This window comes from Nicotiana attenuata, chromosome 10 (assembly GCF_001879085.1).
Source record: "Nicotiana attenuata strain UT chromosome 10, NIATTr2, whole genome shotgun sequence".
NCBI lineage: Eukaryota > Viridiplantae > Streptophyta > Magnoliopsida > Solanales > Solanaceae > Nicotiana > Nicotiana attenuata.
The window spans coordinates 37,374,117-37,399,987 of NC_031998.1; the positions used below are offsets into that span (position 1 = coordinate 37,374,117).

The 25,871-nt window shown below is 35.8% G+C and overlaps 1 protein-coding gene across 1 annotated transcript in view; it reads left to right on the top strand.

The window, feature by feature from the left end:
* The window catches only part of LOC109233296 (ferredoxin-dependent glutamate synthase, chloroplastic), a 51,895-nt gene continuing 31,915 nt past the window's right edge, over nucleotides 5,892–25,871 (top strand). The window contains exons 1-9 of the mRNA XM_019399122.1: nucleotides 5,892–6,365; nucleotides 8,348–8,660; nucleotides 17,648–18,090; nucleotides 18,177–18,308; nucleotides 18,684–18,782; nucleotides 19,282–19,352; nucleotides 20,877–20,973; nucleotides 21,223–21,315; nucleotides 22,050–22,195. Of these exons, the coding sequence (XP_019254667.1) occupies nucleotides 6,096–6,365; nucleotides 8,348–8,660; nucleotides 17,648–18,090; nucleotides 18,177–18,308; nucleotides 18,684–18,782; nucleotides 19,282–19,352; nucleotides 20,877–20,973; nucleotides 21,223–21,315; nucleotides 22,050–22,195 (1,664 nt within the window). The 5' untranslated portion in view covers nucleotides 5,892–6,095. The remainder of the gene's footprint in view (nucleotides 6,366–8,347; nucleotides 8,661–17,647; nucleotides 18,091–18,176; nucleotides 18,309–18,683; nucleotides 18,783–19,281; nucleotides 19,353–20,876; nucleotides 20,974–21,222; nucleotides 21,316–22,049; nucleotides 22,196–25,871) is intronic.

Consider the following 25,871-nt stretch of genomic DNA (forward strand, 5'->3'; position numbering starts at 1 on the left):
ACTTATGAACTTCTAACTTCCAAAACTAATGCCGAAACATACCAAACCAACTCCAATTGACCTCAAATTTTGCACACAAGTCATAAATGACATAACGGACCTATTCCAACTTTCGGGACCAAAATTCGAACCTGGTAATCACAAAGTCAACTCTCGGTCAAACTTCTCAACTCTCCAAACTTCAACTTTTCCAACTTTCGCCAATTCAAGCCAAAATCATCTACGGACCTCCAAATCAATATCTGGACACACTCCTAAATCCAAAATCACCCTACGGAGCTATCCGAACCATGAAAACTCCATTTCGGAGTCATTTACACATAAGTCAACATCCGGTCAACTCTTTCCACTTAGGCTTCCAACTTTGAGACTAAGTGTCCCAACTTATTTCGAAATATTCTCGGAACCAAACCAACCACCCCGGCAAGTCACATAACAACAAGTGAGCATAGAATAGGCAATAAATGGGAAAACGAGGCTATAATACTCAAAACGGCCGGTCGGTAACTTCATCAAATTTTTAAAAAAATTATATTAGTTATGAAAAAATAAAACGGAACCTAGGCGAAAAAAAATTAATTCAGTATTCAGACCGATATCGGTCGAAAATGAGGAGCTTATTTTATTTTAACATTTTTTCGTACATAATAGGCAAGTCTGACCAGCTTTTGGTCAAATATTGACCATATTCCGCTCGATTTCGGAAATGTAAAATATGTCAGATTGTACAGTATGGACCATATTTGCCGACCGATGGTGGTTGGTATATTTAATTAAAATTGGTTATTTGACTTTTGCGACCAACTTACACTTTTTCCAACCGATTTTGATCGGTTTTACCTTCCGGCCAATTTCGGTCGGTATGCTTTTGACGGGAATATGCAGTTTTCTAGTAGTGATAATATCACTTATACCAGTAGTCGTTGCTAGCACGTAAAATGATACGTTTAGCACATATATACGTACCTTAAGAACTTAAAAGCTTACAAATTTCTTAAAATTGCTACATAACTAAGAATTATGTTAGTTCTGTTATAAATAGAATTGTATTTATGGTGAATGTCTATATTTAGAGAGATTCTAGGGTTCATTGCTTGGTGGCTAAGTCACCATCTCCCTATAAATAGAGGGTTCTATTCCATTGTAATTCATCCCAAAATCAATAAGAATCCTCTCTCTCTCTCTCTCTCTCTTTTTCTCTGCAATATTGTTCTTCTTCTTTTATTGTTTCATAACACGTTATCAGCACGAGACTTCTAACCAATTGAGTAGAAGTTTTGGGATGGAGCATAATGGTTGTCAATTGTTCCATGAACTTCCTTCATGATTAAATTCTGGATTTAAGGTAAGTATTTTACTTTATTTTTCTCTTTTAGATTCTTTTATTCTATACTTTGATTTTAAATACAAGCAAAGACAACAAAGTTTGATTATAACTCTAATGGAGTTTGTAATAAATTATAACCACCTGAAGTGGTAAAAATTCTATGCCTCGCCATGATCAAATTCATGTATGATTGTGGGCAAAGAATTGAAAACCCGTCCCATTGAATTTGCTCCATTCTCATTCCCTTAAGAGAATGTGATAGCAGTATGTGATAAGTCTGAAAGAAGACAAAATTATTACCGTGAAGGTATCAATAGATGTGGACGTGGTATTAGACAAAATTATAATCGTCATCATTGTGATAATGAGAACAATAAGGATTCTCAAAATAATCCTTCACTCTCTGAAAGTAATATTTGTCATCGATTTGACATGAGATTTTATAAAGCACATATAGATGATTATGGTCCATTCATGATGTGAATGTGACAACATCTGATTTATGAATACATATTCATTCTTGGAAGAATATGAACATACTAGTGGTAGTGAATATACCGCACTCACCTCTAAAAGGAGGTTTGAGATGATATAAGAAAATAATGTCATTATTATGGCATGAATGGTCATTGGTCACGTACCTATTGTACGCCAAAATATTTTGGCAGTGTGATTATTAAAAGACAACGGTAGTGCAAGAAACGGATCTTGCATATAATTTTGACCATAACCATAATGGTATAAATTTCTCTTTAAAAGAGATATTCACCATATGAGTGTTGCTGAATATGTGGTACTACAAAATTAATTGAGAACTCTGCAAGAGCCACTTATACTGTTTTGGAGAAACACAATTAATTACCAATAAGGTATTGTGTTGTAGTAAGTCTCAAAGAAACTTATTCAGTTTCCAAAGTATACGCGAAAGCGATTGATTATATTGAGACTATAAATAAAGGAAAGATTTAATATCTTCTATTACTACAACTTGTAGCGGGGTAATATGTATGTGAAAAGCTACCCCCTTTATTCTTCGTTTTGTACTACACAAACAAAAGAATGCCACAATAAAGAGAAGTTTATTGATATAAAAACTCATATCATAATAAACTTGGAGTTTATTGATAATTGCACACGTCATGGTGTAAATCTGAAGTTTATCAATATTGATAATTTATTCAGTTGGCATAATTGGTTTACCCATATCAATTTAAGTATGATGTGCAAAAATAAAAGAGAATTCACATGAGTAAATATTAAAGAACTAGAAGGTTCTTTACGCATTCTCTTATGTTGGCTGTTCTCATTAATTAATATACCAACTAAAATTGGGATTAAATCCCATGAATGCTGGAAATATCAAAGGTGAATATGGGCCCATTCACCTGCCATGTATACCACATAAGATGCATCTATGAGATGGTTACATGTGCAATTATTATTAACCCGCAACATGGTGTTTTGCGAGGTAACTTGGTCAATAATTTAATTTCGAGCATAATTTCCAGATTTTTTATTCAAGAAGTTCATCTTGATAAGTTGGTTTACATCACAGTTCGTTTAGCAAAATGATTTATTAAGTGCCTCTACTTAATAGCTAAACAATTGCTTATGAGAACAAAGTAATATATATCAGTTTGATATACGTTATATACGAAAGTATATTCTTTTCTCCCCTCACAAGTGGTTCAGGGTCAGGAACCAAATAACTCCATCTTATTATTATTGATGTGCGGTGTATATTTTGATTAACACCATAACGCACAAAGGTGGATTCTCAAAGTTGAGGTAACAAGTTAGTTTTCTAACATGAGGGGGAGACATGATAAAAGTTGAGAAAAAGTTACGTAGAATGAATTATCATTTGTACATCTAGATCCTCGAATAAAGTAATATGAACTTGAAGTTCATAAAAGGATAATTCATCTGCAATATATTGCAAAGCATGCAAGACGCATTTGCTGACCCAAAGAAAGTAACTATATTCTCATTGCAAATGCTCCTATTAGAATAGGTCCTAGAAGGACAAAGTCTATGGTACGCTTAAAGCGTATAGACAAATCGGTTTCAAATAAACTTCTTGATAAAGAAGATGAGCAAATGATCAAAATGATCATAATAAAGGAGGCAAGTGATCTAGAAGATCACATGACATAACACTTCATAAAATCTCAAGAGAGATTCAGGTACCTGAAAATATGAATGAAAAGATCTCCATGTCATGTCTTTATGAAAATAAAGCTGGAACGGATATAAAATGTTCGTCGACGAAATCTATAATAGCGCTAAATATTTATGAGGATCTTAAGTCTGGAGAAACAATTCAAGTAGAATTTGGTTTCATATGAAAGACATGTAGTTTTGAACATGTAGTTCAAACACTTGAAAGTATAAAGTTAATGGTATGTGCAATCAGTTTTCGATATCTTATTTGTCTAGCATGACATGAAACCTTGATATGCATCTAATTAAAATCTATTATATGGCTTATATGACTTAACAATCCCTGAAGGATTTAAATTGCTTAAAGCATATAGAATTCATGGTCATGAAGTACTACATCCTCAGTGCAATTTGTGCACAAATGTATCTTGCTATAACTATATGCATGATAATATGATAGCAAGAGTTTTCACCTCTATGTGAAGATATTGAACTGACGATTCCAACAAGATCATATGAAGATAATTCATCTCTATCAAGAATGATGATTTCAAGGTGCAATATATTCATTCAAGTTAATATGGCTGATTTGTTCATCAAATCTCTACCAAAGATCTTTTGAAGATGGTGCACAAGATTGGAATGCAAATGCTCAAGGATGTGAATTGATGCTCTCATCAGGGGGAGTTAATACGCGTTGTACTCTTTTTCCCTTACAAGGTTTTGTCCCACCGGGTTTTTCTTGCAAGGTTTTTAACGAGGCAACCAAAAGGCGTATTGTTAGATATGTGTACTCTTTTTCCTTCTCTAGAATTTTTTTTCCACTGGGTTTTATTTTAGTTAAGATTTTAACGAGGCACATTATCTATTGAATAGACATTCAAGGGGGAGTGTTATAAATAGAATTGTATTTATGGTGAATGTCTATATTTAGAGAGATTCTAGGGTTTATTACTTGGTGGCTAAGTCACCCTCTCCCTAAGTCACGCTTAAAAATATGGAAGGTGATTTTTGCATGTGATTCTTTGAGAGAAAGAACCTTATTATTTGATTTTTCAATTTTTGTTGGCTAGTTTTGGTAAGTCCATGACTAATGGCTAGAGGTTGGTAAGTTGAGATTTATTTGGGACATTTGTGTAAGTTTCCCTTTAAAATTTACCAAGACCCAATATTTACAATAACTAATGAATGAAAGATATGTCTTTCATACATATATTATGGTTAAGTGAGATATATTCTCACTTTAATTTGTACCGCGAATATTAAATTATTTAATTTAATATACAATGGATAAAAATAATTTTTTATTCTTATTCTATTAAGTATTAGTAGTATTTTAAAAAAGAAGCAGTAGTAGTCCTTGTTGAGTGTATTTACACCACAAAAGTGCAATATTCTAATCTTATCAACAGCTTTCCTAAATTCAGTCTTTTTCTAATTTTATTCGTAGGTCTATCTCTAGGGTTGTTTGGTTTGGATCGGTTTTTCCCTAAAAAGAAACCAAACCAAGTAAGTCGGTTTTTCAAATATTAGAACCAAATCAAATCAATTAAGTCGATTTTTTTCTCGATTCGGTTTATGTCGGGTTTTGTCGTTTTTTCGGTTTTTTGTCGGTTTTTCCTTAAATATAAGACATACACTACCAAACACATATTCCGACGACCATATTTTCAACGTAACACTATCAAATCAATTGCCCTTTGAGAAATCTATTATTTACCAAGATATATTGATGACAATTGAATCAAATAGTGATGAATCATTTAAGAACTCAATTAAAAATATATTATTTTTAACACGAAATGGATTCTTACACTTAACAAAAGAAAACTACCAATCAAACTAGAATGTAAAGGTAAAGAACTATACTAAAAGTGCAAACTATTAACATTTACCATAAAACTTTTGAAACTTTGTATAAAATATACATATATATAGGTGTAATAATAAATTTAAAATAGCTACTCCTATAGTCGGTTTGGTTCGGTCTTTTTTTGATTAAAACCAAAATCAAACCAAATTTGATCGGTTTTTAGAATTCAAAATCAAGACCAAACCAAACCGAAAAATATCAATTTTTTTGGTCGATTAGTTTTGATTTTCGGTTTGATTCGATTTTTCGGATTTTTATGAACAACCCTATCTATCTCCATTGAGAAAAACATAGTAGCAATAAGTAGAAAAAGAGAAAAGGAAAAAAATGTTAGTACTGATGACTTGTAACTGAGAACCTCTTCCATTTCATGTGGCTCAAAATTTCCACGTCTTCACAAAAAAAAAAAAAAAAGAAAAGAAAAATGAAACACCACTTTTCAAATTCACTGACCTTTGGTCTCAGCTTACAGTCACCTTTCACAAAAATATACTCCAAAACTATCACTGACATCAACATCACCATCGACTCTGTAATAAGAAAGAAAAAAAGAAGAGTGTGGCTCCGAAACTCTCTTCTTTTTATCTCCCAATCCTTCCCTCTCTCCACACATTCTCTCCCATTTCCACACCTTCTCTTTCTCTCTCTAAACCCTTCACACAAACACTGCTTAATTTCACACACTCACTGTGCGATTCTGTGTGTAGGGAGAGAGAGTTCTGATCGGTTTAGATGGCGGTGAACTCGGTGGCGAACGTCCCGCAGTTACTCTACGCCAACGGGCAGTCACCGAAGATTGTTGCGGGGAGTAAAGACGGCGTGTTTGTTGATTTCTTCGGATTGTACTGTAAATCCAGCAAGCGTGTTCGTCGAAGGATTGGTTATGCGGCAGCTAATAGGAGAAGCTTGATAAACAACAAGTGGAATGCAATTAACGCTGCTCTTGACCTTGAACGTGTTGCCACTAATGCATCTCAGCAGTCCTCTGATATTGTGCCTAAGGTGTGTGTTTGCTGTGGTATACTTTAGCTATCTTGACTTCTTATTAGAGTAGGTACAATAATTAGCTTCAATGGATTTCCTACTTGGCATATTATGTGAAGAAACATGCTTGTTTGATTACTTTGCTGTTCGAAACTTGGGAAGACTTTTGCTTCAACAAAAAAGCAGTCTCTTAACATTAGGCATGTCCCTTTTTTGTACTATGACTAGCATAAGTAGGTCTAGTGTTAATCTCGATGCCCTAAAGTGAAATTGGACACAGTGCTTTCATATGAGGTGGGAAGAGATTTCATATATGGAGCATCTTCTTGGAAAGTTACTGGTTGGAGTCCTTGGAATATGTGGTCTGCTGACTTTCCATGTGCTAAAATGCTTCAGGTTTGTAGGTAGCAAAAGTCCATTGAGTTATTTGGTTGAATTATATAAAGGTGAAATATAATTCACAAAATTAATTAGCAACTGCATGCTTTGTATGACCCTGAGGCCGCTGTTTACTTATCATAAGTATATTGCAACTCTTAACTTTGTAGATATTGGATATACGGATTTATGCCATGTGATATCTGAGGCGCTTGAAGTTTTGCTAATGGTTGAGAGTTAGTTGGTCTTGATCAGCTTCATTGGCTTTTCTTCACGTGTTGTGTCCCATGTTGACTATTGTTTGTCGAATTTGTTCTTGAATGTAGGATTGGCGCATACACCTGCGTACTCTATGAATGAAAATGTGATACTTTTCATGTCGCTTTTTAATCTAATTGTTTTGCTTACTTAAATTATGACATTCAAGTTGAAATGGAGATGTCTTGAAGATAGAGGCATGTTTGATTCCTAAAAAATAGTAAAAGAGAAAATATCAAAGTGGACAAATGCTTTTATGTGATATTTAAGTTATATGTAAATCAAGCTTTTGCCATAACATCTTCTGAAATGCTCTTCTCTTGGGGCTTTACTTTAGCTTCTCTCTCTATGTCCTTGTTCTACTCTGGCAATATAGCGTAGAGATGTATTGCATTGTGGTAACTTCCCCTCTGATCCCCCCCATGTTTTACTAGGCATCTTACTTTGTGCCCCTTTTATTCAAGCCAATTCACTCTGAGAACTCATCAAAAGACTACTGTCCTCTTGCAATATCTTTTTTTTCTTTTGTTTTTCCCGTATATGTTTGCTTTGAAATACTGCTATTGAAATGAGTGACACAAGATACCTAATGGAGTTTGTACCTGTTGTAGAATTCCAAAGCGTTTATTGGGTTTTGTGTAAAATAAATCTAATGGAGGATAGAGTAGCATTTCCATGTCATTTCATGGTTAATTGAATGGAAAGATAGTAAGAGGGGGTAAGTATTGGAGGGAGTTACTTGCCTGATAAAGATGTTGGGCATCACTTATGTTGCTACGAGGCATATTACTGACAATTTTAAATGACAAATCAACGGAAGCCAAAGTAATAACACTGCTTGTTTCTTATGATGCAGCTGTTCATATTGTGCACAATTTTGTTGTGAAGTGATAACTCTGATTTTTTAATGTAAAAGTTACTATGAGTAAATTTGTGAGGTTTGCTTTATGCTCAATTATACATAGTTGGTTATCCACCTGGAAACAATGAAAGCTTCTATAACATCCATATTTGGTTTTGGGGCTCAAAAATCTGAAATGTCACATATGGAACTGTTTCCCTCATCCACTGCGCAGCTATAAGAACTTTTTTCTCTTTTACGTTAAGGATATTTTCAGTAATTATCCTTCTTTATCACTACTGAATGTTGCACGGAGTGATCTTCCCAGGAATAGTACTTTCTTATTTACTTAAAGAAAGTAATGCTCTTGAGCACCATCTCTTTTCAAGGTTTTAGAGCTTGGAGATGGTAGATTCTCGGAGTGTTGCCTTTTTTTTTTGGGTGTAATCTTTTAACTTTTTTCCATAACCCTATGAAAGTACTCCATGTGGCAGGCTTAGATTTCATGGTTTAACTTTTTCAGGTTGCCGACTTGGATGATATAATATCTGAAAGAGGCGCATGTGGGGTTGGTTTTATCGCAAATTTGGACAATAAAGCATCACATGGAATCGTAAAGGATGCTCTTGTAGCTCTTGGCTGCATGGAACATCGTGGAGGTTGTGGAGCTGACAATGATTCTGGTGATGGTTCTGGAGTGATGACTTCAATTCCTTGGGATCTTGTCAACGATTGGGCTGAGAAAGAAGGGATTGCAGTCTTTGACAAGCTTCATACTGGAGTTGGAATGATTTTTCTTCCTAAGGATTGTAATCAGATGAATGAAGCCAAGAAAGGTCAGTCTTTAATATATAACTTTGGAGGATTTGCTAACAGATACTTTCCATTACAGCATAGTTCCCCTATACTCATTACTTGGTTATAGGGAATTTCTTGCCATATCAGTTATCAAAATAGAGTCTCTCTCTCTCTCTCTCTCTCTCTCTCTCTCTCTCTCTCTCTCTCACCCTTGATTAACTTTTTCAGTTTGTGTTTTGCCCTGTAGTGTGGAAAAAGTTGAAATCTCTGCAAGTGATTTTAGACCACATATTAAACTCCCTCACTTTAGATAAACTAAGTTGTTCTTTTTTTCCCCTCCAAAAATTATGTATAATTTTTAAGGAGCCTTCCTTCCCTATGTAGCAGAATCCAGTGCAGCTAAAATAGTTATTCAAGGTAATGTTGGTAATATCATAACAAATTCACAAAGTAAGATGTTAGATATCTAAACGTAAATGGTTAGAGACTGAGGTATATATGTTCCACAGTGGATAAGAATATATACTGTGAAGCATACCTGTAAAAGAATTCAAGTTTAAGGCATTTGTCCTACACATATCAATCTCTTCTCACAAATCTCTTATCTCTCACATGGTATCAAATTCTAGGAAGAAATTGCTCCCCGTCATTAACAGAAACATCTGGGAGAATGAGATATCTTCATATTGTGATTTTTCAACTGTCAAATTTGTTGGGGACGTCGTTGTCTTTGGTGAGTGCCGTGCATAGACTAGCACCATCACAATAACCGGAACACTCATGTAGCAAAACATTAAAAGTCATGTCCCGGTCGGAGCCACCACGTGATGTCGCCACGCTGATCAGAGATCAAAACTTTTAGCGAAATTGTTTAGTGCGTTAACAAGTGATGAAGTTTCTGGTCACTTTCTGCCAAGCTTCTTTCTTCCATGGGAGTCGATTACTCCAATCCTACCCATCCAAGTTTTGACCACCTTCGAATTTCGACTAACCGAACCTAGTTTCCAACAATGTAACAACTCTCCAACAGAGTTTCTCACTAATTTTTCGCTGAATCTCCAATAACCGAGTAGACGACCGATGTAAACAACAACAACTATGGCTCAGTCCGAAACAAAGTTGAGGTATGCGATATGAATCCTCACTTCTTTCTTTATGCTCAAATCATATCATCATCATTATCATGCCAAAGTAAAATAAGTGTAGTAGTGAACATAATTTAAATAATAATAATAATAATAATAATAATAATAATAATAATAATAATAATAATGACATAAAAAGCTCTTTACCAAATTTAAAGCCTATTCCTAACTAGCAAGTATCACCTATATGGATCTTTTTTTCAATTCGCTCTATCTTTAGCCAAGTATGCAATGATTCCAAGGATTTGTAGTGTCTTTTGAGACAACTTCATTCCATGTGATTTTAGGTCTACCTCATCCCTTTTTAACACCTTTATCAATGCATGTGACTAATAATTTCTTGCGATCGAGAACCTAAATTTGCAACTTCCTATCTGTTTTGGATTTCTCTCTTGAGGCCACTTCCAATCATCCTTCTAGCATCTTTAGCCTCGTTACAGACTTGTGACTCACTATATCAATATCTAGTTTTTTTGTAATTTTTTTTTTGCTTAGCTTTGCAATAAACAAAATATTCCATCTACTTTTTCCAGCTATCGTTTTAGGTAATTCTCCGGCAAGCTTAATTCTGTCTCCTGGTTTGTTCTTCGTCAATTCAAACCTTTTATCTCAATCTGTGGCCATTTTGTCAATTATTAGGTAGGTTTTCAAATATTAATTACCTCCGAATTTGAGAATTCTAATCTAGATTTGATATTCTGTACAACATCTGCTTGTACATAGTTTAGAATTTCGATTACAAGAAAATGGGATCTGGTGATTCGAGCAATCAAATGCTTTTGTTGCATGATTGTATAATGGTAAAGAAAGAAGAGATTTGGGAATGCATTGCTTGATTATTCCTTCAAGCATGTTGGGGTTTAAATAGTGTTTACATGTAATCCTAAAAAGAAAAGGAAGTAATTCCAATTTTTAATTACACAATCTAAGGATTCTAAACCTTTACCATATTTTTAAGCAATGCCTTTTGCCATATTAACAATTTCCTAATTCTGAACACTCTTCCTCAAGTTGGAACATACATATTGTATGCTCTTAACTTACCACGAAGCCATGAGTGATTGTTAAGAATATCTGCTAACTGATGGCTCAAACTGACAAATCTTGTCGCAATGCACCCTGGCGTAATCTTTAGCAAATGAAAGACGATCTATCTATATATGCTTTATTCAAAGCAAAGTATATACAACCTGATTATCATAAGTCAACCGCATTAGTGCATCTCCTTCGCACCTTAACTCTTTAAGAAGTTGCTTTAGTCATATAGTCTCACATGTAGACAAAATCAGTGCTTGATATTCTGCATCAGCACCTGATCTAGCTACTGCATCTTGCTTTTTGTTTTTCCAAGATATTAGATCTCCTCCAACTAGAACATAGTACCCTGAAGCGGATTGTCTATCTGAAGTAGATCCTACTTAGTCTGTACCAGGGTATCAAATATTATTTTCTGGTTCCTTATTCTTATACAATAGACCATGTCCGGTTGAACCTTTAATATACCTTAGAATGCAAATCACCGCATTCTAATGGCTGTAACAAGGAGCTTGGGGAGGTAGCTGATCGTGGAGGAGGTTGGTGGTTAGTGGTGGTGGTTGAGCAATAAAGGCTAGTGTAGATGTGGTTGCTAGTGGTGGCAGGTTGTGGAGGTGGAGGTAGTTGTTTGCGGTGGTAATATATAAAATAGTGGTAAAGATTACATGCACGAGAATCTTTAAGTTAACATCTTAGTGATTTTAAGACTCTATATAAGATTTGACAGATTCAGACCTATTAAGAGTTATTTAGTGATTTTGTGAAAAAAATGCATTTATAGAGTGAGATTTGAATGATTCAGATTTAGATCTTCATAGAGTGGGAAAAAAATGGGGCCTTAAGTGTCCCTAAGAGAGGTTTCGAAAGATATCAGAGATTGCCTGAGAAGTTGAACTAAAGTTGAACTATCTAACAATGATTTGTTGATTCTCTACGAGGCACTCGTTGCCATACAATGGTTTGTGTCTTTGATACACTGGGTTTGCTTTATGAAAAGGATTACTATACAAAGACTAGTGAACAGTAACCATATGTAGATCTTCTGTCATCTACAGAGCCATCCCAATCCGCATAAGTAAAGACTCCTGTCTAGAGATGGCCATGTTTGGAGAAAAGCAGAACTTTCCCTAGAGCAGGCAGATTTCAGATATCACAAAATGTGAAAGACAACTTGCATATGATGATCTCGTGGATCATGCATGAACTAATTTATCAAGCTGATTGAATAGGCTATATCTGGTTTAGTGTGAGAGCGATAATGAGCTTTCCAACCAACTTCTGATATCTCTCCTTTTGGACTGACTCTCCAACTCCTGCTTGTAACTTGTGATTACTTTTAATGGGCTAGTCTGCTGGTTTGCAACCTTTCATACCAGTTTCTTTCAAGAGATTCGGAATATACTTCATTTGAGAAATATAGATTCCTCTTTTTGATCTAGCAACCTCAATTCCCAACTCCCAAGAAGTACTGCAATATTCCTAGGTCCTTGAATTCATATGCTAAGAACTTCTTCAATAAGGTCATCTTCTCTTTGTCATCTCTTGCAATTACTATGTCATCAATATAAACTAGGAGAAGAGTGGCTTTTGATGTCTTATGAAGAAGGTGTGATTAACATTGCTTTGTTGGTAAGAGAAGGAGATCATGGCTTTGCTGAATCTGCCAAACCATGCTCTAAGGGATTGCTTTAATCCGTACAAGGCTTTCTTCGGTCTACACACCTTTTCTTGACTTTGTTCGGTGTCAAATCCAGGAGGAATCTCCATGTACTCCTCTTCTTCTAGGTCTCCATGAAGAAATGCATTCTTCACCTCAAATTGTTGCAAGTCCCAATCAAAATTAGCTGCACAGGATAAAAGATTCTAATAGTGTTATTTTAGCAATAGAGGCAAATGTCTTTTGATAATCCACTCCATAAGTCTGAGTGAATCCCTTAGTCACAAATCTTGCTTTGTATCTTTCAATCGAACCGTCAGCTTTGTGTTTCATAGTGAAGACTCATTTGCAACCAACCAACTTCTTGTCTAGTTAGTGAAATGGCAAGTTCCCAAGTCTCATTCCTTGACAAGACCTTCCTTTCTTCAGTTATAGCTTGTTTTTGTTTCGGATCTGCAAAAACTTTTCTTCAATTCTGGGAATAGACACAAAAGAAATAGACAAGGCAAATGTTCTATATGAGGGAAACAAAGAATTATAGGGGATAAAATTAGATAAAGGTGTTTGGTGCAGGATGCCAAGATCTGACTCTTTCAATAGGTGAATATAACTCATTAGGAAATGTAGATAACTCACCAGTAGAAGAGGATTGAGCATCAATAGATTGCATGATGATTTCTTCTGGTCTTTTCTCCTTGAGTAAGTTTCCAGATTAGGTCTATCCAACAACCTAGTAATCTCCTCCTAAATTCTTTCTCTATTTCACTTTCCCTAGTGGTAGTGGTTGTGGTTTCCACAGTTTCAACAGTGCAACTTGGGAGAATCATCTCTTCCTCCTTATTGCTCTCCCTTCGAAGGGGTGATAGTGTAATACTGAAATATGGCTGAAATTTTTGAAAGGTAACATTTATGCTAGCCAAAGATCTCTAGAGGGAGGATGATAACATTTATACCCTTCATCTGTTGGAGAATACCCAAAAAAGACACATTTAAGAGCTCTAAAATCAAGCTTTACAGAATTCCTAGTGTGAATCAAGCGGATACACCCAAACACCTTTGGATGAACAATATAATTATTTTTACCCTTTAAAGCTTACAGAGGACTCTGAAAATTGAGAGTTTTAAGTGGCATTCGATTGATGAGATAGGCAGCTACTAGAATGGTATCTCCAGTAAAGTTTTGGTAGATTCATAATCATAATAAATAAAAGAGATCCTCAACAACCCCATTTTGTGCACTAGTGTAAGCAACTGATTTTATGGATTATCCTATAAGACTCCAAATAAGCACCAAATCTTTTATCCTTGCCATCGTTAGTTTGTAAGATTTTTTATCTTACCTCAAATTGAGTACAAATCATCGTATGAAATGACCGAAAGCAAGAGAAAACTTCACTTTTAGCCTTTAACAAATATATTAGAGTATTTACTACTCCCTCCGTTTCATATTGAATGAGGTACTTTCCTTTTTAGTCTGTTCCAAAATAAATGACACATTTCTAAATTTGGTAATCCTTTACTTTTGAGATACCAATATTACCCTTACCATTCCTCCTTCAAAAATCTGACACGGACCACTGAATTTAAGAGTAAACGGTTTGTGATAGTAACTTTATTAGGTTAGGTTGACAAGTCAAATGTTTAAAAAGTGAAGCCACTACATGTCAGATCTTTTCCATGCTTGTTGGCATGTGGCTTCTTCTATTTTGGTTCTTTCATATTTTTTGCTGCAGTTACAATTATTTTCGTGTAAATTGGAATATTGCGAGCCTATGTAACTTACTTATGTGCTTCACTTTTTGTCCCAAATTACCAATAAAGTCACATTAATTGAAGTTATAAAGTGACATTATTTGACACCAGTCACTAGATAACGACCACAAATACTGCCGTGATTCAAGACTTATGGTGATGAACAACACCATTAAATTTTCAAAAATCCGCAACTGCTTATAAATTGGATTTTAGTCTAAACCATCACGATCATAGAAGTTCTATAGAAGTCCAATCTTCTCTCCAACAAAATCATTTTAGCATGTCAAGAGAAAGAAAAGCACTAATGAAATTTTATACTCCTATTTCTTGTTAAGTCTTCAAAAAGTTGAAGGTACCAACAAGTAGTAATTTCAATAAGGAATTCGTCATCCTTACACCATACCAAAGTGCAGGTTAACCATATTTCCAAAGTAGAGGTTACAAAGTCTTTACAGAAATAGAGATTACACAAAAACTACATGATACCCAATGCTACAAAACAAAGACGAACTTTACAAAAATAAGTTGCAGATAACCTTGATCTATTACTCTAGCTTAAAGTAGAGCTAGAGCTTCATTAACAATACCAATGTCGCAACAAACTTGAGTAGGAAGAGTTCTCTGTCGTTCTAGCATGTCCTTTTTCATATGTGGCACTTTGTAGTTGTTTCCACCTTTATCTTTCATCACTTCAACCATGCAAGATTGTAGAGTCAGAAAGACATGATTCAGTCGTTCAACTTTCATGTCATTAAACGATTTCTCAACTGCATTTACTAACTCGTCAATAGTTTTTGGAGCCATTTGATGTTGAAGAGACTGAATAGCTCTGAAGAATCCGAGGTCCAAAACATTTAAATCTGGACTGTTAGGAGGTTGAAAGCAAAGCCTAATATCGAATCCATCTTGCCGAGCAGCTTCGGTAAATTGCAAGTCATTAACACTAAGGTGAGGTCTCGCATTATCTTGTTGGATAAAAATAGGAGCATTTGACTGCGAAAGTGGCCATTTTGATCGAATCGCTGGAAGAACTTTTTCAATTAAACAAGTCCTAGTGACATCTTTAGTGACTGATAAAATAGGCTTTGTTTCTAAAGTTCCAGCTACTCTGTTTTTGCTATTCCTTTTGGTAGGTTCCTTGAACACAAAAGGAAATATTCCTATTTTTCCTGAAAATAACTCAGTTCCATCTTCAGCAAGCCTAGGGCGCGCAACAGCAGCCATAAACATAACTTTTGTTATGAAATTTTTACTTTTACAAGATCTATATGGGTTTGGCTCTTGTTCTTCGGGGAGAAGATAGAACTTTTCAGATTTTTTCGACAAAAAGAACCATTTTTCATCTATATGAACATAATTAAACATGTCTGAAAATATAGGATTTGAATTTAGCGTACTAGACTCAATCATTGATAGACAAAATTGAAGTCTTGCCTTCTTATTTTCCTCTGTCAAATGAGGCTTTATGGCATTGGTATGTGACCTTATAGCCCCTTCTTTGATGCGTCGAAAAATAGTTGACGTTGACATATCCATAGCACATGCCAAAGATCGAATATTTGTTTGTCGACAAAGAGGAATTTCTTTTACCATATTAATATCGACATGAATTCGTTTTCTCCCAACTCTGCCTACAAGATGCGGAGACACATTTAATGGAGCACCGTTAGCGACACTTAATTTTGTATGTTGCCAAATTCTTTCCACAGTACTCCTTGGAGTATTAAATAAAATCACAGCTTGCTTTAAAGACCCATGTTTAACAACTCCATTTTTCCTTTCCTTCAAAAGCCATTCGGCAACAGCATGACGCTCCTCACTTTTTAGTCGTCTTTGTCTAATAATTGAGTCTAATTGCGAGTCACTCATTTGTGTATAATTAATCGCATATGCTAGATAAAATATGATTAAAGGAAATAATCAGAATGTAAGAGAAAATTAGAAACACCAGAAGATAAAACAGAATTATGAAGAGAAACAGTGAAAGCATAAGTGAATAATCTCAAATATCTCTACATAAATAGACAAGCTTTTCACCAAATTAAAAAAGAGAAATTTTTGGCGCCACAAGAATGAAAGAGACAACTTTTTTGGCGCCACAAGAATTGAAGAAATTTCACATACGTAAGAAATTTGACGCACTGGACCTTTGATCTTAGAGTAGCCATTGAAGGAAATTTTTTTTGACTTAGTTAATGTGGCAGAGAAGATGTGACATGTGGGCCACATTTGACTTAGTATCTACTTTATCATGATTTTCATCAAAAAGCTAGCATGTGGGCCCTTAAGGGTAAAATTGGTACTTAAGGTGATTTGGCAATAGTCTACTCCTGTTTATTAAATTCCGTGCCGAGTCAAACTACCTCAAACAATATGAAACCGAAGGAGTATTAGCTAACCCAAATAGGCTCTAAGTTCTAAGTTGGAACAACTTGGTGTCTTGGAAGAGCAGAAACAAAGTGGGATTGCAAGATCTGTTACGAACAGCCGCAACTTGTGAAAACTCGGATTTTTTTTTTTTGGGGGGGGGGGGGGAGGAGAGGTGGAGGAATATCTTGTTGCGTACCGATTGTATATGGATATTTCCTATTTACTTACGAGAGAATGAAAATGTGAAAATCCCTAGATGGGTTAGAATGCAAAAAACACGATAATAACAACAAATATACCTTAATGCTAAACTAGTTAGAATGTGCTATATGAATATCTAGTTGTGTACCGCTTGTATATGAATCCTTAATATCTGTGTTGCGTACCGATTGTATAGGGATATTTCCTATTTACTTACGAGAGAATGAAATGTGAAAATCCCTAGATGGGTTAGAATGCAAAAAACACGATAATAACAACAAATATACCTTAATGCTAAACTTGTTAGAATGTGCTATATGAATATCTAGTTGTGTACCGCTTGTATATGAATCCTTAATATCTGTGTTGTTACATTTCCACTATTCAATTGTTTGTTTTCTTAAGATAATTTAAGGGTTTTCTACCTTTAAAGGTCCTTAAATTCTAAATCAATTTTATTGCATGTGTAACAAATTGACATAATATGCAATACAAAAAACCAGAGATTCTCTATATGAATACGAAAAACCCAAATAAACTATGAAATTAAAAATCCCAACTGCTCTGTGTTGAATGAAATTCCAACAAAATCTATTTTGAGCTTATCTGTCAAAAGTTGGGGCTTACTGCTCTCAAGTTATTTCAAATACTCATGTGTTTGCGGTATCTCATGACTGCACAAGTTTTACCATTGAGACTTTTTGGTTCTAAAAAATGTATATTATTCTGGTAGTTGCCTATAAGCTTTTCTTCATCTATTACTTTATACTTGTTTTTACCTCTAATTGCATCCTCGCATGAAGGGTTAATGAGCATTATTGTGTTGTTTCTAATTTTTTTTTTTTTTTGAATATTGCTGTAGTTATTTCCAATATCTTTAACAACGAGGGTCTTGAGGTGCTTGGATGGAGGCCGGTTCCTGTAGATTCTTCTGTAGTTGGATATAATGCAAAAGAAACTATGCCCAACATACAGCAGGTTTTTGTTCGAATTGTTAAAGAGGAAAATGTTGATGACATCGAAAGAGAACTCTATATCTGTCGAAAACTCATTGAGAGAGCTGTGAACTCAGAGATTTGGGGAAATGAACTTTATTTTTGTTCGTTGTCCAATCAAACTATAGTTTACAAGGGAATGCTTCGTTCTGAAGTCCTTGGGAGGTTTTATTATGACTTACAAAGTGAGCTGTATACATCGCCTTTCGCTATTTACCATCGTAGATTCAGTACAAACACCAGTCCCAGGTGGCCTCTTGCTCAACCAATGAGGTTTCTAGGTCATAATGGAGAGATCAACACTATTCAGGTAATTATAGATGTCAGTAACAGTTTCTTTGGGTTGCTGACTACGTGTATGGTGTCTGTTGTTTTTACATCCACAACCATCTGCAGGGAAACTTGAATTGGATGCAATCCAGAGAGGCCTCAATGAAATCAACTGTTTGGCGTGACCGTGAGAATGAAATCCGTCCTTTTGGCAACCCGAAGGCGTCTGATTCTGCAAATTTAGATAGTGCTGCTGAAGTATGGATCACTGCATCTTTTAGTTATCTAGTTTTAGTAATTGTTGAGGGCATAATACCATTCTTTTCTCAGCACTAGGAACTGTTTGGCCTTTAATGTCTATTAAGATGAGTTTCTTAGGAAAAAAAAATCTTACTGTTTTTCGGTTGCTGGTACTTGTGTTAAGTTTAAATTGCTTCAGGGTGAGTTTTATCATAATGCTTCCAACATCTTATTCTGCTTATCATTTTTCCTCGCAGATGTATAACTTTTTTCATGTAGACTTTTAAACATGAACTGTTTGTTGTTACTCCTTTTCCTTACTGCTTTACATCACTCTTCTGTAGATATAATGATGGATTTTCACCATCTAACCTTTTTTTTGGGATTATCCAGTTACTCATAAGAAGTGGACGAGCTCCTGAGGAAGCACTAATGATTCTTGTCCCAGAAGCTTATCAAAATCATCCAACATTGACTATTAAATATCCGGAGGTATTCCATGTTGGCATTTTGTCTGATTTAGATTTTCATCAGCCTCTGTACTTTACATGTTAACACAGTTTTGAAATTCGTACTGAGATAATTTCTCTTTGTCGCTTTCCCAAAATTTTACTTATGTTGACCTCTCCTTTAAACCTTGATATTTTTACCTTCTGATTGTACTCCATCTGTCCCAATTTATGTCACACACTTTCCTTTCTAGCCAGTCTCAGTCCCAAAAAGAATGACACATTTCTATATTAGTAACAATTTAAATCTAAACTTCCCATTTTACCATTCATATGATGATGTACAGCCACACAAATTTCTATGGCTTGTTTTAGACCACAAGTTTCAAAGGTTTTTCTTTCATTCTTAAACTCGTGCCCAGTCAAACACCTCACATAAATTGGAACGGAGGGAGTAACTAATATTTGTAATGCTCGAGATGATTATTAGATTGTTATCTTTAAAGTTCACTTTTTCATGACAATATTTCGATCGTTTTTAGGTTCTTGATTTTTATAATTACTACAAGGGTCAGATGGAAGCTTGGGATGGGCCAGCCTTACTCTTGTTCAGGTGTCTTCTGAATGCCTGTTATATTTCAACTTGTTTGGGTTCTAGTTGTAGTGCTGTAATATTATCTCATAGGAGTTGTGTACATAACTATTGAAATGTACTTTATTAAATCTTTAATAAAAACTAAATTAAGTTTCACGAGGTTGGCCTAGTGGTTAAGGTATGGCAGTAATCACCTGGAGATCCCACGTTCAAATTCTTGCTGGAATGCTTGGTCTGAGCCTAACTCCGCTAGCCTTTGGTGGGCTGGATTACCTTAACAATCTGTGTTTGCCGGCTGGATAGATTGCAGTGTTGCGCAGTAGATTAGTTGAGGTACATGCAAACTGGTCCAAACATAGCGCTATAAAGAAAAGGGAGAAAAACTTAGTGTGAACTCTCTTATCCATTTGGTGTATATGGACAGAGAAGTAGCAGATGTTTCAATGGTATCTCAACTTCAAGCTGCTCCTTGAAGGCTAGATGTTTGGTTAATTCCTTTAGCTGGGGTAACCTTTCCCGTTTAAATAGCATTGATCATTGTTTGGAGTTAGTCAGTTCCCTAGTCTATAGTACTCTCCTTTTTGAATTCAAGCTGACATACTCTCTTTTGTAGCCTCTGCATCTGCTTGATGCTCTTTAATGAAATTTACTTCGTAAAAAAAAGTGAGAGCTGATGGTTTGAGGAATAGAATGGTCTCTTCAGACATAAGGAAAAAACAAGAGAGAGAACGAGAGAATGCGTGAAGACGAACGTCTTACACCTGATTCCTTTTATCCTTACATTTATCAATATACACAATTACATTTCTCAAAGTGTCAGTCATATACACTTCTGTAATTACTCAAACTATAACGGCTAGTTTTTTAAGGTCTCCCTTTCACAAAGAAAACTGGAGTTCATTTCCTAGATATTTTTTGAAGTCAAGAATGGTCTTTAGTAGGATGGAAAGTCTTTCTGTTTTCCTGCGTCGTCTTTGATCTTTTGTGTCAAACACTTTTATGTGGCTGAGATCTACTTGATTTGAATAGATGTGAGGGATCACCATTCCTTATCTGCATAGAATCTGGGCTTCCTCTTGTTACCCAGTCTGTTAATGTAGATCTCATGCATTAGATATGAAATGATTGCTGATATCACCATTGTTTGCTTCAATATATTAAGCCTTCTCATCCCTCTTAGTGTTTTGATCTTCAATGATTTCTGCTTATTTTTTATTTGGGTCTGTCCATATAGAAAGTGGAAAGATGCTCTGTTTGATGATATATTAATCTCCTTGAAAGCGTATCTTCAATTATATGTAAGGAACTGAATTATCCCCTAGAAAAGAAAAAGAGATGTAAGGTAACTGTGATTGAGGCATAGTTATTGTTGTTGCATTAAGGAACTTTGATATGTAGTTGTTGGAACTTGGATGTGGTTGTGGAATGAAGAAACTAAGACTGCTTTTGATACTTCCAAGGATCATAACATTATGAAACTGTTATCTCGATTATTTACTGTTTGTGTCTTGCTTTTTTTTTTTCCTTGTTCCATATTTACAGCGATGGGAAAACAATTGGAGCTTGTCTCGATCGTAATGGACTTCGCCCTGCTAGATATTGGCGGACCAAAGACAACGTTGTTTATGTTGCGTCTGAGGTGTGTAAGTTTTGTTCATTTTTCAGAAGCCTAATTCTGATTTCAAATGTTGCAGAAGCCATAAACTATGGCTCGTCTCCAAATTATGTTTCTCCTAGCTCTTTCTAAAATTAATCAAGCTGACAATATTACTTTTTTCCTATTTGTGTTCTTAAAGAATAATCGATTTATTAATAATGACGTTGCATTTGTTGTCCTTACAACTGGATAATAATTACAGTGATTGGAAGGGTTTCTTCTTTTGGTTAGGTTGGTGTGCTACCCATGGATGAATCAAAAGTTACAATGAAAGGACGTTTAGGTCCTGGTATGATGATAAGTGTTGATCTTTCAAGTGGTCAGGTTTGTTTTAATATTTTAATCGCATGGCATTTCTATGCACTTTAATTGCGCATGGATACTCATGAATTTGCTTAGTTGTTGCTATTAGTACTACTACTATTATTATTATTATTACTATTATTATTATTATTATTATTATTATTATTATTATTATTATTATAGTTTAATATTTTAATCGCATGGCATTTCAATGCACTTTAATTGCGCATGGATACTCATGAATTTGCTTAATTGTTGCTATTAGTACTACTACTATTATTATTACTCCCTCCATCCGAGTTTATGTGACACATTTTCGGATTTCAAGAGTCAAACTTTTTAATTTTTACCGCAAATTCAGACAGAATCTTTAAGGTTTTTGAAATAAAATATACATATTTGAAAACTACATAAAAAGTACTATGTCACAATAATTAACAACTTTTTATTACAATAATTAACAATTCAAATATTTAAAACGCATATGAAAAATTCGCGGTCAAACAAGCACTCATTTGACTCTCGAAATTCGAACTACATCACATAAATTGGGATAGAGGGATATTATAATTATTGTTATTATTATTATTATTATTATTATTATAATTATTATTATTGTTATTATTAGGATCAATGATTATGATTATGAAGTAATATATGTTCATATCCTTCATCAGCCTATCATTCACTTCCAAGTCCCAAGGCTCTTTATGTCCATAACTTGTTTGTTCTAATTCCGTTGTTGATTAACATAGGTATTTGAGAATACAGAAGTCAAAAAGCGAGTTGCATTGTCAAATCCATATGGGGAGTGGGTTAAAGAAAATTTGCGATCTTTGAAGCCTGTGAACTTTCTTTCGACAACAGTAATGGACAGTGAAATAATACTAAGACGCCAACAGTAAGACTTTGGCACTTCACTTTGTATATAAGGCTTTTTACTTTTATAGTTCAGGTACTTCAGATGGATTCATTCTCTTTGACAATTGATATTTGATATGTGATTGTGTCCTTTGCGCCTAGTGCTAGTCAAGACCTAGCAAGATGCTAATGGTGATTATATTTATCATGGATAATTTGCATGTCTCCTAAAGTTTCTATCTGCTCATTTGTAGTTACGCTCTCTTTAATTAGTAAGATCTCTTTTAGGATTTGCTTCAAATAACATTTGTGAGAAAGCACAGGAGAAATTATATTATTGATGTATTAACATATGTTACAATGAGCCCTATATATATACACACATAACATGTCCTACTCCTAATATATATTGGATTAGGGTTATTTATTTACTCCTATTTACATGACTATTCCCCTCAAGCTGGTGCATATAAATCATATGTACCGAGCTTGTTACATATGTAGTTAATACGAGGACCAGTGAGGGACTTGGTGAAAATATCTGCAAGCTGATCATTCGACTTCACAAACTTTGTAGCAATATCTCCCGAGAGTATCTTTTCTCTAACAAAGTGACAGTCAATCTCAATGTGTTTAGTTCTCTCATGGAACACTGGATTTGACGCAATATGAAGAGCAGCTTGATTATCACACACAAGTCCCATCTGACTAATCTCACCAAATTTCAACTCCTTGAGCAACTGTTTGATCCAAATTAGCTCACATGTCGCCATAGCCATCGCTCGATATTCTGCTTCTGCACTAGACCGAGCAACCACATTCTGTTTCTTGCTCTTCCAGGACACCAAATTTCCTCCTACCAAGACACAATATCCAGACGTAGAACGTCTATCAGAAGGTGATCCTGCCCAATCAGCATCTGAGTATCCAACGATCTGCTCATGGCCTCGACCCTCAAACAATAAACCTTTGCCTGGAGCTGATTTTATATACCGAAGAATGCGAACAACTGCATCCCAATGACTATCACACGGAGAATCCATAAACTGACTCACAACACTCACAGAAAAGGAAATGTCAGGTCTTGTCACTGTAAGGTAATTTAATTTACCAACCAACCGTCTATATCTTGCAGGATCGCTAAGAGGCTCCCCCTGTCCTGGCATAAGTTTAGAATTCGGATCCATCGGAGTGTCAACCGGTCTACAACCTGTCATTCCTGTCTCTTCAAGAATATCTAAGGCATACTTTCGTTGTGAGATCACAACACCTGAGCTAGACTGAGCGACCTCAATACCCAGAAAATACTTTAGTTTGCCCAGATCCTTAGTCTGAAAGTGTTGCAAGAGATGTTGCTTCAATTTAGTAATACCATCCTGGTCATTGCCGGTAATAACAATGTCGTCAACATAGACCACCAGATAAATACAGAGACTCGAGGCAGAATGCCGATAGAATACAGAGTGATCAGCTTCACTCTGAATCATGCCAAATTCTCGAATAACTGTGCTGAACTTACCAAACCAGGCTCGAGGAGACTGCTTTAGACCATAAAGTGACCGACGCAAGCGACATACAAGGCCACGAGACTCCCCTGAGCAACAAACCCATGCTCCATATAAACTTCATCCTCAAGGTCACCGTGTAAAAAAGCATTCTTAATGTCCAGCTGATAGAGGGGCCAATGGCGAACAACAGCCATGGATAGAAAAAGGCGGACTGATGCTATCTTAGCCACAGGAGAGAAGGTATCACTGTAATCGAGCCCAAATATCTGAGTATATCCTTTGGCAACAAGACGAGCCTTAAGACGATCAACCTTACCATCCGGACCAACCTTGACTGCATACACCCAACGACAACCAACAGTAGATTTACCTGAAGGAAGAGGGACGAGCTCCCAAGTACCACTCGTATGTAAAGCAGACATCTCGTCAATCATAGCCTGTCGCCATCCTGGATGAGACAATGCTTCACCTGTAGACTTAGGGATGGAAACAGAGGACAAAGAAGATAGAAAAGCATAATAGGGTGATGACAAACGATGATAACTCAAACCGACATAATGGGGATTAGGATTAAGGGTGGCCCGTATACCTTTCAGAAGTGCAATCGGTTGATTAAGAGGAGACAAGTCTGCAGTATTAGCAGGGTCAGGTGCAGGACGTGAATCAGCTGGATCTGATGCTGGGCGCGGACGACGATGATATGTCAAAAGTGGTGTTCCTGTGGCAGGGAGTCTAGGAGGAGCCACACTAGACTCCTCAACGGTTGGAATGGATAAGACTTCTATAGCGGAAGGTGAAGGAGGAGCTATAGGAGACTCGGGTAAGACTTCTGTGGCGGAAGGTGAAGGAGGAGCTATAGTAGACTCCTTAAAGGTCGGGATAGGTAAGACCTCAGATATATCAAGGGGGTCAGAAAGGTCAGAAGAGGTAAAGAAAGGTTTAGACTCAAAAAATGTGACGTCAGAGGACTTAAAGTACCTACGAAGATCAAGTGAGTAACAACGATATCCCTTCTGAACACGAGAATAACCAAGGAAGACACACTTGAGAGCACGAGGAGCTAACTTATCTTTCCCAGGGGCTAGGTTATGAACGAAACAAGTGCTCCCAAAAACACGAGGGGGAACAGAGTATACGGGTGATTGGGGAAACAATACTGCATACGGTATCTGATTCTGGATGGGAGAGGAAGGCATTCGATTAACTAAATAACAAGCTGTGAGAACTGCATCGCCCCAAAAACGCAGCGGAACATGAGATTCAATGAGAAGTGTGCGAGCAGTCTCAATGATGTGCCTATTCTTTCTCTCTGCAACCCCATTTTGCTGAGGGGTATAAGGACAAGAGGTCTGATGAATAATTCCTTGAGAAGTCATAAACTGCTGAAATTGAGAGGATAAATATTCTAAGGCATTATCACTGCGAAAAGTGCGAATGGAAACACCAAACTGATTTTTAATTTCAGCACAAAAATTCTGGAATATAGAAAACAACTCAGAACGATCTTTCATTAAGAAAATCCAAGTACATCTTGAATGATCATCAATAAAACTAACAAAATGTGATGACCCGACCCGTCGTCTCATGAGTTACTACCCTGTTCTTCCCATTTTCTGAATTCTTATGTTTCATTATCGGTATTGGGTGCGTTAGAATTGATTTGGAATGATTTTGATAAGAAATGAGACACTTCGTCTCTTTTAAGAAGGCTTAAGTTGGAAAAGTCAACCGGATGTTGACTTGTGAGTTAGAAGGCTCGGAATTGAATTCCGATGATTCGGTTAGCTCCGGGTGATGATTTAAGGCTTCAGAGCGCAATTGGGAGTAATTTTGGAGGTCCGGTGAAGAAGTTAGCCAATTTTGGCGAAGGTAGTATTTTGGCGATTTCCGGTTGATAGGTGAAATTTTGATCCGGGAGTCGGAATGGAATTCCGAGAGTTGCTATAGCTTCGTTATGTCATTTTGGACTTGTGTGCAAAAATTGAAGTCAATCGGACGTGATTTGATAGGTTTCGGCATCGGAAATAGAAGTTGGAAGTTCTAAAGTTCATAAAGCTTGGATTGGAGGTTGATTCATGATTTTAACGTTGTTTGATGTGATTTGAGGCCTCGAGCAAGTCCGTAATATATTATGGGACTTGTTAGTATACTTTGTTGGGATCCCATGAGGCTCGGATAAATTTTTGGAAGAGTTTTTGAAAGATTTTT